Here is a 16,304-nt window from a genome sequence, read left to right as displayed (position 1 = left end):
GCTCCATAGTTGAAGAGGAACTGCTATTGAAACCATATCCCGACGTGAAAGTGAGTACGAGTAGAAAATGGGCACGGATGATTAACCCTGCCACCCTGCCATGTGAAGGTAGCCGCTGCTGCGTCTAGAGTGCTTGACGTGCCGTACTAAGCAAAATGAATTCTGCGGGTTTATGAGTACGAGATGAACAATCGGCACAGTCCATCCATGGAATACGTAAAAGGTGAAGCTACTAAAGCTTCGTAGCCAAAACGAGCATCATCTCCAGATGAATACAGCATATGTTCGTAATAGATTAAATTGTAAATATCTTAAACATAACAGGAAAGTAGGCAGGGCTAAGTGGCTACTCGGACGTGGTAGGATAGTTGATGAAGTCGCCGACTGCCAACTTTTAATAATTGATCAACAGTGTGCTCGCAAATCTAACTGAATCGCGAACGCTGCCACGAAGACAGACTTTCGCTGAAATATTAGTGTTAAAGACTGCCATAGACTGGTTTTTATCCCAGCCACTGACCTCTGATGCTCATCGTCTATATTTTGGCAGTATGGACTTAGATTGCCCAGATCGAAAACACCGTATGACATACGCTTATTTTGAGGTAAATTTTGTGCACTAGCTCGCACGAATTGGTGGCTAACTGAAACACTAGATATTTCCGAGCCCTGATATCGTAATGTAGAGCTCAACACTGCTGTTAACTGGCAAGGCTGCGCAGACTCCCTTATTCTATTTTTCGTGTGCGTGCTCGCTAAAGTGCGCCCATTAATTTTTATCGTATGTCAAACGGAGCACAACTAGCATTCTGATGACATACTATTGCGTATGTGTGTATTATAAATAATGCCGAAAGTTGGTAGAGTCGGTGAACGTTCATGAGAAAAATAGCGCAAAAAGTACACGGAGGACGGAAGGACGACACGGACAAGTGCTAGCGCTTGTCCGTGTCGTCCTTCCATCCCCCGTGTACTTTTTGCGCTATTTTTCATCATGAGTGCTATATAAACTTTTAATACGCACAACTCATATATGGGATTCAAGGTACTCAGCACAGTCGAACGTTCTTTCCCGTCACTTTCTACAGAACTGACCTAAGTCGTCGAAGAAGGCACAGCCGGATGTAATGGCTTATATTAAACGAATCCAAAAATATGCCTTCATATGCGGTTCCATACCGGCAAAAGTATTATATTCTGCTCTCCAAATTCCATGTGCGGGTAAACAATGCAAAGGAAAAACAATGGTACGGTGCAGCTGTAGATGTTCGCAACCCGCCCCAGTGCGGTCATGCATCAGAGCTTCTCCTTGGCGAACGTCGGGTTTTCGTGGCCCTTGTCTAGCCAGTGACGCTCGATGCGCGGCACCTGCACCATGGGCTCGGGAGGCGCCGGCCGCCTGGCGGCCAGCCGCAGAGTCACCAGGGCCTCGAGGCGCAAGAACGGTTGCTCCAAGATCAGAGACAGTGCAGTCGCCGCTACCAGAGTCAGCACGAAGTGGTGGAGCAGCACGTACGACTGCGCGAAAACAGGTCGTTTGCTTCGTTTACCTTCATCTAGCGGCTCTCCGTGAAAACACACATTGTTCGTTATTTGGTTGACATATATCGCTGCATGTCGGCGTACGTCAGTGCCATGATGAACGTTTTTCTGCGTGTCAAAGAATTCTACTCCGCATAGGAGTTCAGAGCCTGGAAATAGTACGGAGACGTCTAACCACCGCTCCACGGAAGTGCGCTTCGGCTAGACATCGAGTTCTCCGCGCTAGAACAGTGTAACCGGCTTGAAGACAGAACTGCACTCTAATAAGTCAAGAATTTAGCGCAAAGAAAAGCAATGGACAAAGAAGGACGCACAAGACGATTGACGAGCGCTCATCAATCATCTTATGTGTCCTTCTTTGTCCATTATTTATTTTATATTAAGTGTCCTTCTCTTTCCAATGTATTTTTTATTTTTGTACTAAATTCTTGACTTAATGGATCACCAACTAGCCCGGAAACGTGCTCTCCTCAACTGCTCTCTTTTGCATCTCGGACAGAAACGTCCACTGCGTACTCCAAGAAAGCTACTTGTAAAGGACCGGCTTTTTCGTTTCGTTACTTCCATCCTGCGAGTGTGCCATTGCTAGCTTATTATTTATTGCGCGGCTCACGTTTAACTGGTTTACCCACAGTGAAGCTCGCATAGCTAGAAACCAAAACGCGAAAAAATTCTGACTGATGATGCGTGGCTCCAGAGACGTGAAAGATCCAAACAGAAGTAATGCATACCCGTCAAAGCGAGGCATAGAATTTCGTTAGATACAACGACGCTTCGCTACGTTGTCGAAGCACTCGTGTACAATGTCGTTTCTTACCATTGCCTCGTAGGAGAGGAAGTAGGCATGCTCTCGGACTCCGTTGGAGTAGGCGATGACCAGAGGACTGGCCATGTACAGAGAGTACAACAGCCTGCTCAGTGGCTGCCAGCCTCTAAGCGACAGCAAGTCGTTCAGCCAGCCTGCATCGACAGGAAATGTATTAGCAGTTGCGGAGCATGGAACATAAATTTGGTTAGTTTGAGGGCTGCGATAGCGGAATTGTTGCAGGCAGTGCTGCTCATGGGAAGCTTATTTCGGGAAAGAGAAACGTACTGTCAGAAAATTGAGAGCTTGCCCACGATAGGAAAAAGCGAGGATAATCTTTCGAACAGAAAAAGGAATTCCCTACGGCTTACTCACTCGGCTATATTATCGTTCTATTGCAAAATCCCTAAGTAGACAGCGCAGTGGAATACGTTTTTAAGTTTTGTTTCTATAGTCCCGCGATGGCAACAGTAAGAAACAATAAATGCAGAAGCTTCGTTTTCGTTTTGCTCAGGTTAACTTGGCATTCATTGGCACGCCTTATACATGACAGTGATAGGAATTTAACGGCGGCAGTCCATTAACTGCGACATATTTTCTCATATATATGGACACAGTTGCGGCCTGATAATAGTCGTAAGGAGCTAAATGTTCTTTTCTGTACACAAAACTAGAAACGACCCTCAAGCCGCGTCGGGGTTATACATCTCTAAGCATAATAATGAAAGCTAATACATAAGCCGCTTACAATGTTTTCTCTTCCGCTATACATGAAAAAATGATCAGATATGCCTTTAAAGGAGAGAGGTAGAACGAAAGGAAGAAGATGGTTTGCACGGTATAAAAAAGAAGAACCGAACAAGGGTAAATAGGGTACGCCTCAGGTCGCAGATGAGCCAACGTTTCGACAAGTGGACTTGTCTGACATGCCCAGACGAAGACAAGTCCACTTGTCGAAACGTTGGCTCATCTGTGACCTGAGGCGTACCCTATTTACCCTTGTTCGGTTCTTCTTTTTTATATTGAAAGGAGAGAGTTTTGCGAGTTCTGCTAGCCTATAAGTGCGCCTCCTGTACTTGCCACACTAAACGCACACTCCAGTTTTCAGCTGCTGGGACCATTAGGGAGAATTTATAGTGCCCCTGGAACACCCAAGCAACTGAGGGATGAGGACTGCGGCTGCTCTCATATTTGGATTTCGAACGCTTCCGATGTAAAACTGGCCGCAAGTTTTTAGGCTAATTTAATTAGGCTGTACGTTTTTCGCCATTGCCGCATACTACTATCCTCCAGCCTGTCAAGCGCGCACGCCGGGGAAGAAAATGTATGCACTAAATCCATCGAGTGGCGTCACAATGTAGCACCCTGCATCAAAAATGTAGTGCAGGCGCAAAGGCTATACGATGGCAAGAGCAGGAAAGGAGGACAGAAGAGTGATTTTATTAGTAAGATATCTGCTTTATCTGCTTAGCACTAAAAAAGAGAGCAGGCATTGGCTTAAAGAACGCCGGAAAGATCTAGTACCATCTGTTTATATTAAATCTGAGCCTCCATCTGATGTATCTGAGGTATCTGCATGTGAGGTAGATTTTGGCAAATTGAGCTGTCCTTTACCCTTTTCAATTTTCTTTGAGATATTCGACGTCGCCAACGCTATGGACTTTCCAATATGTCCTGGGCAAAACTGTGGCCTCCACCTGCTGCCCTAAGACAATGTTGCCAAGACAGGAGTGAGCTACAAGAGTTATCTGGCCCACCGAGAAAGGACACCCTCGAAAACTTTCTTTTTATGGTCACATGGTCCGGGTGGTGGTTAAAGTGCATCCATTAACGGAAGTTTAGGTGGGGTAATATAATACTATAGCAGAAAGATGTTAGTAGAGGGGCAGTTGTTCCAACAGCAGAAAGAAAAGTACTCCCAGAAGCCGGCGTGACGCACCGCCGTAGCCGTGGGCGCACGCGACCACGACCCAGCACACAGCAGCCGCCCACAGGACCCTGGAAAAGGCTCCATAGGCGGCGGACGCCTCAGTTCCTGGCAGCTCCAGGCCGCGGTTCCATTTGAACGGCGCATGGATAAGCGCTAGCAGAGTGGCCAGGCAGCACATCCAGCCGAGAAACACCAGAGCCTGCGCGTGTGCAAAATGTGGCGAACTCTATTCATCGGATATGCAGACTACAGTGACATTAAGTCCAGGGGCGCAAACTACGCCACAATTGTCCGTCCCCTCAGACCCTGAAGCCACACACGACGCACATATAGCATGTGCACAGGCCTTAAGGAAGACTGTTCTCAGCCTGAAGCGAACTGGTTTGGCTAGTACCTTGGAAGATTCGACAATGGACAGGTGCAGAGAGTGAAATTCTTGTCTAGGACAACTAAGATGCATGTTATGTGGAATAAAACCTGGTTGAGATAGGTCTGGATGCACGCAGATGACTAAATTCGTGATAAATCATTTTTCAGTGCGTAGCACTACTAGCCGCAATCACGGTTTCGCCGATGACTGTCCGATGCCGTTCAATTTTTTCCGCTCTTCGTGAACTTGAAGTGGAGAGAGAGAGAGAGAGAGAGAGAGAGAGAGAGAGAGAGAGAGAGAGAGAGAGATGGGCGCCGTGCGGCACGGCATTGAGGAGGCCGAGTGGCCGCGTAGCTTTAGCAGAAATCGTTCTCTCTCCATCTCTATCTGTCTGTTTATCTCGCCGTGAACTTGAGGGGAAAGAGAAGGTGGCGACGCCCGCATTACGTTACTTAACAGTGATGGGGCGGAGCGACCGCACATATCAAACCAGCGAGAGAGTAGGGCGTGTCACAGTAGCGGACGCTGCAGCCTTCCTCGGGCACTGTTATACGAATGTGTGTTACTGCTGACTGAGCAGTCGTGAGTCGCTCGCGCGCCCTAAACTTAGGCATCTCTCGCCTCGCATCAGTCACTACTCAGCCTTCACGGACAGCAGATATGCACGTGTGGTGGTCCCTGGACCTCCGCTCCGAGCCACTCGCCGCTCGCCGCGTCATGAAGAAGCTTGTGCTTACCTCCTCGCCTTAAGTGGCGCTCGCCTTCAAGCGCAATTGCCTGCTCTTGGATTACCTTCCTTTGTCCTGGAGAACATCTTTCACTGCTCGAAATGTGTTGATACAGAAACTCTGGAGCATTTGTTTTGCTCATTTCCTACATTCTCCTCAAATCTCTCTCTCTCTCTCTCCCCCTATGGTACCACCCCAGACCTTTCAGGTGCAGAGCAGTGCATTTCAAAGAACGATGCAGTACATCGCGCCTATTTTCGCTAATTTATAACAGAACCACTGAGCATGGTGTAAGGAAAGCTGAGGACACGACAGCGCGGCGCGTTTGCTTCGCGTCGCAGTGGATGAAGCCGGGCCTTCTGGCCTGTGGCGCAGGTTTGCCGTGCTCGGTGTGCTGAAGTACAACGTTTAAGAAAACAGCGGGAACACGACTCAACTGATTCTGCTATTGCAGCTAAACGGCGCAAGAACCTAGAGGCCCAAAGAAAGAGGAAACGTGCCGAGCGTGCTCATACAAAACGAAGCATAGCAAAATGTAACATGCATGAAAAATATAGCAGGAATAAGCAGCGCTACGGACCTATTTCGCGTTTGATTAACTGTGAAATTGGCAGTAATTTTATTTGCCTAGTTGGTCGTGCAGCCTTTCTGTCTTCAGTGTCGAATTCCAAAGCACACAGCTCACGCGTTCCCGTCAGGTGTTTTTCCCCGTACTAGAAGTGCGAATTTCCTCTAGCCGCTTAGATCGCGGAGTACTATCATGGAATCCCGCGCTTTTGCTCCTTTTACAGACATAGCTCTTAATAGCATCCAACTCCAGATCTGCGAATCTAACGTGGAAATCTACAGATACATATGCTGGCAACATGGTAGGAGAAGCATTTCGAAAACAGCAGGTTCTACGCATTATGCGCTGGAGCTTTACACGTATTCAGACCAAGACAGCGAGAGGGAAGCAATACCACACAGAAGAGCAGCGGAGAGGGCAGGGAATTGACTTGCTTGGGCGCGTCGGGCGAGGTAAAAGGGTTGATAGACACAACGTAGCGCGGCGGAAGAGGAGGCTGCGCAACAGCACGACGGAAGACAGCACTGCACTGGCGGCACGGTATCCAGCGAAGGGGAGGTGAGATGTTACACTGGAGTGTCCAACAGCAATCACATTACGCAAAATACCATAAACGTTTTTCGCTTTATTGCATTTTTAAACGAAGTGAAATGGCATTGTTATGTGCTGCTGTCCCACTCGTTGACATAATTGTTAAGGCGTGCGGGTCGCTTTCCATCTCTTAGGTTTGCTTAATGATGCCACGCACACATCTTAAACTGTTTGAATGAGCGCCGGGGCTCAGGAGTGACAAGGTCATTCCAAATTTACCACATTTTGCACCCGAATCTGTACGAGCCCTCAGTGCGCTTTGTTTCTCGCTTTCAGGTCACCTCTAAATATTCACTCAATAACTCTGGAGTAGTATTCTCCAAGAAACAGGCTTCCTGTTTTCGTACAGACTAGGTATCCTGCCGAACAGCCGTCGCGCTTTTCGGCACTATAGCTTACTGCAAGAACAATGAGCGTGTGTACCTAAAAATGTTGCTACGGGGCCCGTGAGTGACACTGGCGCCACCTAATTGTTACCGTCAAGGTGCTCCTAGTTTCCCCTTTCGTCAATGCGCTATATCACTGCATCGCGACCGATAGAAGCGCATCAACTAAGCTCAGACAAATTTAGACTCTGAGCATCACATTTTAGCACTCGCTGACCTCTTTCAGTAGCTTCTCAGATGAAAGCTCCCACTCGCCTTGTGAATGTTGACTTTTCTCCGATGGGAAAGAAACTCGCCAGTCAGCATCCCCATGAGGAACACGCCCGCTCTTGTGTAAGGGCGAATGTAGACCATCTCGGTGTAGGTGTTGCGCGTTCTGAACATTGCCAAGAAGAAGCAATAACGCGCAAGCTTACTTGAATCTACATACCGGGAAACAAAGGAATAAATAAAGCACAATTCGCTCACACATTAATCTTTAAGCACGAATTGATTTGAGCAGAGCTATGCCCATCGTGTGGCCAATGGAGTTGACTTACCCGGGTTTGTACTCGCGGAACAACCAAGTGGGTCCGAGGTCGTAGAGCAACGTGAAAAGCAGAGTTAGTGCCATAGACGCCACGATACTGCTGATGGACAGCACACGAGCCACCGTCGGTCGGCTGCGAGCGTTTGCATCAGGGCGCAGTGAATCGTCACACTTGCACTCAATATTTGCATCTGGTATATTCGCTGCACGTCGAAATTGTCGCGATGTGTTATCGAGCACTCTATCCGTTACAGTACGCACGAAGAGTATGTTATAACGTTTGTTGTAACATATGTGACCATCAAATTACTTTTAGGCCTGATGCGTTATCTGATCATGCAGACAGTAATAGCCATCAGACATCTATCAGACTCTAGCTGAAATGTAATCTTTATTTGCTTTCTGCGTTAAGGAAGATGTCTTCTCCGGAAAGGAGCGCCGTTTTCAATGGAATAGAAATAGTGAATGTATGTTTTGGGTTCGGTCTGTTGCAGTTTATTCATCTTGCGTGGCGGCTGATTCGATTCATGATGCACATAATGGGCGGGTGCTGATGATGTGTCACCGCGCTTTGTCTAGGTGTTGTTTGATGCTCTCTTTCACAGCACTGGTTGCGTGACGTTGACGAGATGCTTGAAGGTATATGAGGGTACAATGAGACAAAAAGGCTGCCTGTTGGCACCACACTAATAAAGGAAACCAGAACAGTGGCGAAAATAAGAGAAATCTTTATGTTCGTTAATGGCGAACGGGATGAAGAGACAAGTAAAGATAGGCGAGGAATAAGGAGAGAAGATCAACTATCCGTGAGCGCACAGCCATCAGAGAGAGCTCAGCCTCGGGCTCGAGTATTGAAATTTGTTTTTCGCGTTGCCTTGACTGTTTATGGGGTTGTGCAGTTTATGTCACTGTCTTGTTTTGAAAGATCGACGGCTTGTTCTTGAAGCGTTCTTCGCAGGATTTTTTCCCGAACGCACATATGTGATTTTTATTAGGAAAAAAGAACCACCTTCACTCTTATTGTTGTTGTGGTTGTGTTGGGTTTAATGGCTCATAAGGAACTAAGGCTATCATTCGCCAAACATGAGATGTATTATGTTTATGTTAGGAATACAAACTACATTACAACTTGCTTAGGAGCATTGCCTCCTCTAAGAATTTAAAAACACAGGATATATCGACAATTGCATCCTCTTCGAGGAGCAAGGCGGGGTGAAATGGAATTTGATCTCTGTAGAAGTGTGTAAAATATTTTCTCTGTTTTTCGAATTTTATGCAGGAGAATATGTGATTTATAGTGATCTCTTCTCCAGATCCTTCACATATCGGCCTTTCTTTTTTCCTAAGAATGAAGTTGTGCGTCAGATGGGCATGTCCGATACGGAGGCGAGTTGTATTTGACTTCCTTCATGAATACGTGTATTTTTTCCATCTTCTTCTACTAACGTGCTAAAATATAGTTTGTAGTTTGTATAGTGTTGTGTTGAGATGCTGGTCCCCAAGAAGAACGCACATCACCTTGCCTGACGACCGGAAGGGACACTTCGGGGTTCAATTCCTAGTGTTGTATATATGATCACCTTTACATTTTAAACACGCCCGCTTGTATATTTACAGCAATAGGGTCTTGATTATTTATGAATTGCGTTTTTCGAAATCATTCCCCACCATTTTCTACAATTTGTTTTTTTTTTGTCCGTTTCTTCTTTGACACGTTGTTAAATAATAACTGAAGGCTACTACGTCTCTGCCACATGCGCATTTATTTTAATTACTTACTGCAAACCAGTGCAAGTAAAAGGGAAGTCTTTAATTCCCGGTTATTGCAATGGGAAAGTAATATTTTAGTATTATTTATGATGTATGATGAAAGTATCATTTGTGATGAAAAATAAAATTATGCATGCTCGATATTTTTGTAATTCATTTCAAGGCGTTTTACTCTTTTGTCTTTTCCACCAACTGTCTCATTTGTTGAATCTTTCTATTTCAAGTTGCCTCTTTATAAAATTGTTTTTAGCTGGACGCGAAATTCCCAGTCCATGTTCGGTTGCATTTTACGCGATAGTGTATTGGACTCGTTCGGCCGAAAAGCCATCGCCGTACTCCATAACTGAGATATCGCCTAAAATGGTGTTGAAAATTTGCCGGGGAAAATGCGCGAGGGATTTCGTGTCAAATTGTTACACAACTGTTCTTTGTGCACTACTTGCAGTGGTGTTGCACAATTTCGCTTCTAGTTTAGCATTGATCTGCAAGTCGAGTTGGAGGCAAGTTTGCGATGAAGATTCGAACCGAATACATATGCACATCCACTTGTATGAAGCTGAAATTGTAACTTTTGGTGGCAGATACTTCCGGCTTCCTTTCTCTAAAAACAAACCTGAACGAAACTGTATATGTCGCAGAATGGCAAACCATTGTTAAAAGCACTATCGCACCTACTCTTGAGCACAAGCTTTAGTGTCCGCGTAATTTTTTCTATAGTTATTAAGTAATATTAATACTTCTCTGCTGTCTTTTAAGATGTGTTATTAATATTTTGGCGTTTATTTTATTAAATGATACGCTTTGATCTCGTGCATGATATTTTTCTCACCGGTTGTATTTTTGTCTTTAAAACCTGATTACTGCATGTTACTATCTGTTAATTATCTCGTTCTTTAGGTTATAACTTGTTCTCGGGCTTTTTTATTAGCTGCGACTTGGGCTTCGAATCTGCTCAGTATTGCAGGGGCTTGTATTGTTTCTATTCTATCACAGCTGAAGAATAGAAATTTGAAAATATCTTCAATTCTATACTTGGGGCGAAGATGGTGTGCGTGTCTAATGGTGAAATGAAAGAGCAAGCCAAATTTAAGCCTTGATTCTGTGTTTTCTAGAGTTTAGAATTGTGTTATAAAATTGGATATTGATGACAGCGCGATGCAACCAATATCCGAGAAATATTAGTGATGTTTAAAACGTGTTGCAGGAACCCTTTAATTCGAAGGTGTGCAAAATAATACATACCTCTATCACTTTGACACATGTACTGTACATACATTATCACTGCCCACAAGCGTACACCCGGCAGCGCAGTGTTCACTGAACATAGGTTATTCCTATGTGTCGTAGTCAAGGCGCACAACAGTTTGGCTGCCATGTCAATCCCCCACATTCAGCGAGAAAGGTTAGTGACTCTGCCATGACCGACGTTTTTCGCGGCTTTTCACTTTTTCCCCCGTCCTCATAGGTTAAGCAAGTATGGAATAGATGCTTTCTAAAGGACGAATAGTTGAGTGCTTTGACACTTGCCAGGGTTTACAAAATATATCAGGAAATACTAGTCATGATAGTTTGTGGCTCTTGGTAGCCCTTGCCTTCCTTTTTCACACCCCGGTGAGTAAAGTATTTAACTAGAACGCCATGAGTCACAGAAAAATAGCCGCGAGTTCAATTCGGTAACTGCCACACCTGTGCCTCAAGCGGAAGCACTAGAACATGCTTCAACTTTGACGATGATTCGGTCGACGGCGGGCCACCTTTATCATCCTCTTGCTGGCATGTTCTCATCCCCTCTGGATGGCCACTGCTAAGTGAAGTAAGTTTACACAATGCCCAAGCTGCAACCCAAGTTAGTTGCTCTCTGTATTGAGAATGTAATGACGTCCATTAATTTTCTGCTGGCTCCTATTTCGAACACCTATCACCGTGGCTACATGAGAGCGCTTACAAAAAGGTCAAACATAGAAGGACTTTCAAAATTACCGAGTTTCGTTATTGTTTTCCGCCTTGATCACAATAAGTATCTGTTGCCTCTACAGGGATGCTGTTCTTGTGAATTGCTCGTCTAGTTGAAGATCTCATGTTATTAACATGAGCTGAACGTTTAACTCGATAGTTAAAACGATGTTCTCCAGAAAATCTGTCGACGGCGTTGTGAGGCAAAATACTGGCATGCCTCTGGTAGGTGTTAGGTGGTAGGTGGCACGGTCGTTTACTGGCAGTTAATCGGGTTGTGTTACGTCACGACACCACATGCCATAGCCGAGACGGCGGACGCTGCCAATTCTCTTTTTTCCTTTCAGATGGGAGGGTGAGATGAAAATGCAGCCATCAAGGACCCTTGGATTTGGCTAGTTATACATGCTGCACCGAGGACACGCAGGAACATTCGTACGGATTGGTTAAAGCAGGGCTTCATATATATGCCGGACGGTCGTTCACATAGTTGTTTACCGTACGACTGTATGCTAACAAGTATGCCTGGGGTACTGGAGGCATAAATTAAAAGTTTAGCAATTACATGAGCAGCAAAGTGTATGCACATGAACGAGGATCCGCAAACGAATCCGGCAAGCAGAGCTATTTACGATGTCCCGTCTTACGTTTAAAAACGAATGGTAAGTGCTGCCTCAACTTCAATACTTTTTCCGTAGCCGTAATAAAATGCGTACGAGCCGCACTATGCACCTTGCGGCTGGAGCAAGTGTAGAAACTAAGAGGGTGACTGCAACTTTAACGGATTAAAGCTGTCAGCATACGGAGAAATTTATTGCGCGGGTATAGCAGCGCGACGTGCCGTTGGTTTTCACTGCTCCGTACACTTTATGCGGAAAGCGCTTTCTGAGATTTGGGCCTTGGAACCAGGCAAGCTCCGGCAGCTAAAGCATTTGCTATTCACCTCAAAAACTGCTCAACACGAAGTGCAAGCTGAAATTTAAACAGCGCATGCGCAGCCAGATTCTACGATATGATTCCGCGAGAAAACGACGTGCGTTTCACTTTGCTCTTGCTCTCGTTCGCGGCAACTGTTCGGATTGCCGAAGACAAGCGGAGTCACTCACCACCTTTGTTTCAGTGAGGTACACTTTGCCAGGTCGCTTTCTTGTTTTAGGCTGCTAAGCCCATATCTCACTTCCTTGCGGACGAAATCTAAGGCAACTAAACATGCCTGAAAGTTGTGTCCGCCTCTCGACTTCCGTTGAACGTATTGAAAAATTCAAGAGCCATAAAAGCAAACTTGTAGCTTTACCGACGGTTGGCGCCTCAGATTGGGTTCTTTTACGGAGTAATTGAAGTACCTACTGGTAGAACACGGGCACCAACAAGACACCGGCCACGGTGAATTGCATCATCACGGCGAAGAGCCAGGTGTGTTCCAGGCACTGCAGAAGATATACGATAATCGCATGCACATATCTCAGCATATACGATTAAAGCAACATTTGGAGTTCTGGTAGCGCCTGACTTAATGAATGCCGACCACGTGAGCAGCGAGGTCGCAGTGAAAATATTAAACGATGGTTACAACCGCGATGAAACACATGATGAGCGCTAGATGGTCCAACGTCCTGAACCTAAATGAAACGCGGCCACTTGACCAATACTTTGTATGCCGCAATGTGCTTCAGTCCATGTCGCGAACATGAGATGAATGTGGGATGATGTCCGGTCGAACTCATTTACTAACATTCCCAGTTGCTGCAATAAGGGTGCGGTTGTCTTACATCAGCATGAAGACAGAATTCATTTGCTTCGTAATTTTAGGAAAGCTTCTTTCGAGTGTAGAGTAATGATTACACAGTAAAGAGTTTGGTTCACAAGCAGGCATAGCGTCCATGTAAGCTTATGCGATTTTCGTATATCGGATGGCCTGGTTGTCAGCAAACTATCCTAGGTCTAAACATCTCCTAAATGTTCATCTAAATGTTAATCCTATTATCACAAAAATTAGCCGCCTTTCACTTAAACAAAAAGCAACAACACAATTAGCATTTTACTAGGTACGCGAAGAAACAAGAGCAACAGAGGACACAGGTATGCCCTAATATTTTCCAGACGTTAAACCAAACTGCAGCGAGTTCGGTCGGGGAACACACCTGCTGCTTTCTCGGGAGAAAGTTGTTGATGTGCAGCACATTGAACCACCAGTTGCTCCGGCACTGGGCCACCATGCGTGCCGACTCGATCTCCCATGTGGGCCCTTGACCGAGCTGCGAGTACACCGGTGCCACCAGTACCGTTGTCAGCACCATTATTGGCGCCAGCCTGCATGTATGGGTAAAAACGCGCTTCGAATCGATTTTATACGTACCACAGATGCTCGGGTACAGTTTCTTCCGAATACAAAATTGACAACGTCTATGCCGTATTGAGAAATGCGCCCAACACGTTTGCGTGTTTGCACGTATGGTGCTTGTTTTGCTGCGCGGCATTACGCTCTCTGAACTGGGGATAACCTCTACTCCTCGCTTCGTCCGTAGCTGCCGCAGTGCTTCTCCATACTGTCCGCTACCTCAAAAGCTCCACTGTAAGGCCGCTGCTTGGCGAGAAATGCTAAATCTTACCACCAGCCCAAAGGCCTTTCCGGTACTTCACCTACTCCAATTCTCTTCCCATTCCTTATCGTAACTTGAGTAGCCGTTACTCTCCGTTCTTGCTGGTAGCATTGGCTTCCCCATCCCTTGCTCGTATGCAGCAAAAGCTTTGCTTAAGAGACACTACGGAGAAAACTGGAGGTGGCCTACATAAATGTAGATCATTGGTTTCGTTTGTATGGTTTAACGTTCCAAATTACTTCAGGCTATGAGAGACGCCGTCCTACTTCGAGTTATAGATCAGTTCGATCTCGCCACACCTTCTCTTCTGCTGACCGTCCTGGTTAGCTCAGTTGGTAGAGCGGTTGCCCCGGAAAGGCGGTGGTGCTGGGTTCGATACCCGCACCAGAACGACTTTTCCTTTAACTACGAAGTTTCTGAGAAAGCTGCGTAGCTTTCTTTTGTAGCCGAATGGCTGCGCTTGAGTGGATGTAAATGAGTAATTACTCCCTTATTACAAACTTACCTGCACGGACAAAATGCTGAACAATATTAGCGGCCTTCAATGCATGAACGACGCCGGTACGATATTAGTGTTGCCTTAGTGGAAGGCAGCATTCTACTGCGCTTTTCAGCGTGACCCGTGGCGAAGATACTAGCATGCTTCGTTGCGCCCTACTGGCGTTGTACTCAAGAAAAACTGTTCACGTTGTGTATCCTTGTAATATTCTTCTCGGTACGTTATGAGCATTACATGTTTTACGAAGCAAGATACGCAGCTTGTTGGTAGTCCAAATTCACCGCACAAAGATATTCCTCGCTGAGATTGAAAATGTGCAAAATCAGAATCCTCTCCTGCGGTGTTAAATATTGTATTGCCCAGACTAGGTACCTCAGAGCGCATCACGCAGCGGCGGCATTCGCTGCAGTGTCAGACCATCAACAGAGCGCCACTGCAGCTCTGTGAGCGCATTCGGAGATTTGAGTACGCATGGACGTTAGGCAGAGCCGGTGCCAAAATTGAGAGGCCAATGCCGCAAGCAAGTAGGCAATGGTTTTAATTAGTAAGCAGTGAGTATCTCTAACCGATAGAAAGGTAGAGAGTTTGCACACTTACGCGCCGAGTGACTGCGCCGAGCTGACCTATACTTGCTCCACGGCCATTGGGATTTTCCTGCTCTCTTCCATTTTTATTTCTATATTTTGCGCCAGTGTTTCTGCATGACCCAAAACAAATGGTCGTTGCGCTAAAAACAGTGTCTTTAAAAGACAACATTCAAGTTTTTTTTTAGATACGACGAAGTAGGAGCAGTTTGCACGCGCAGGCTACACGAGCAGGATGACCCAAAGCGAGGTGCGTGTCGTCGGCATTCACCTACTTATTAAATGCAGATCAATCTGCTGGCGGGCCCGAATATCTGAATTGCTGGAACGACTGTCCCACACTGGCGACGGTCCTGGGTGGGAACACCAAATTAGGTCAAGTTTTTCTAACTGCGAAGTTCTTCAGAAAACTATGTAGCGTCCTTTGTAGCACTATGGCTGCTCGGGTGGATGCTGAAGCTTAATTATTTGTTTGCTGTTACAATGTGATATCAAATTTTCAGTGGACGCACATGGCCTGCATATGTATACCGCAAATCTGAGGCCTGGCCGCAGTTTAAGTTTTTAATTTGGTGGCATTACTTGCATCTGTGTGTGACATTATCATCATCGTTATCATCTTACCCAATCGCACCTCTCTCATAATATACGAATTCACCACCAGGTGAAGTCGCATAGTTCCTTATGGCTTTAATCGTCGCAAAATTTTTATCCCAATATGACTAACCGCGAGTGTTAAATTCTAAGCAAGGCCGCAAAACTCATTCAGATGCGATTCAGTTCTGTACGACATGCTGTTTCTGCAAGAAGCATACAGCAACAGTTGAAGTCGACAGCAGTTTATATTCTACTTTCGACCGGAGAAATAGAGATGAAAGCTATATACCTGTATAAAAGCTGCGCCAAATTCAGGAGGAGTGTCCTGCCAATGTCCACTGCCTTGCATGTGTAATTGCGCTGATTATAAGGAACATTTTATTATCTACACCCAAAGTATATCCACTGCTGGGCGAAGGCCTCTCATAATATCTTGTAATTAACCCCTGTCCTGGGCTTGCTGCATACACTTCCCCTCTGCAAACTTGTTAACCTCATCCGCCCACCTAATTTTTGCTAACCGCTGCTGCGCTTTCCTTCCCTTAGTTATGTTATGTGATTCTTATGTTATGTTATGTTATGTGATTAGTAGTTATGTGATTCTCGCCAGCTACTTTCCACATATTCAGAGCCCTCTAAAGCTTTCTTAACCTCATCCTTCGTTACTGGCGCAATGTTAGATTGCTCTTGACTACGGACAATCTCTTTAGGACCGGAATGCTTCGGCTACTGTATCGATCAGTATAGAGCTCCTCGACTGCCTTGATTATCTTGTCCATTGCCTGCCTTGCCCGTCACTGCATACGTCTGATTTTTGCCTATACTTATTTTTCCTTTCACTGTTTTCAGGCT

The 16,304-nt window shown here is 45.7% G+C and overlaps 1 protein-coding gene across 1 annotated transcript in view; it reads right to left on the bottom strand.

Moving 5' to 3' along the window:
- Positions 1 to 1,080: 1,080 nt before the first annotated feature.
- Positions 1,081 to 16,304, bottom strand: part of LOC146184584 (O-acyltransferase like protein-like) — a 59,775-nt gene continuing 44,551 nt past the window's right edge. Inside the window, exons 9-15 of the mRNA XM_084608818.1 lie at positions 13,314 to 13,482; positions 12,520 to 12,599; positions 7,460 to 7,582; positions 7,176 to 7,296; positions 4,287 to 4,476; positions 2,360 to 2,502; positions 1,081 to 1,518 (exon numbers count right to left, since the gene is read on the bottom strand). Of these exons, the coding sequence (XP_084464944.1) occupies positions 1,297 to 1,518; positions 2,360 to 2,502; positions 4,287 to 4,476; positions 7,176 to 7,296; positions 7,460 to 7,582; positions 12,520 to 12,599; positions 13,314 to 13,482 (1,048 nt within the window). The 3' untranslated portion in view covers positions 1,081 to 1,296. The remainder of the gene's footprint in view (positions 1,519 to 2,359; positions 2,503 to 4,286; positions 4,477 to 7,175; positions 7,297 to 7,459; positions 7,583 to 12,519; positions 12,600 to 13,313; positions 13,483 to 16,304) is intronic.

The sequence above is a fragment of the Amblyomma maculatum genome, chromosome 7, assembly GCF_055883805.1.
Source record: "Amblyomma maculatum isolate TAMU_Amacu chromosome 7, ASM5588380v1, whole genome shotgun sequence".
Taxonomy (NCBI): Eukaryota; Metazoa; Arthropoda; class Arachnida; order Ixodida; family Ixodidae; genus Amblyomma; species Amblyomma maculatum.
The sequence above is the reverse complement of the archived record's forward strand: the minus strand, read 5'-3'. Positions and strand labels throughout refer to the sequence as shown.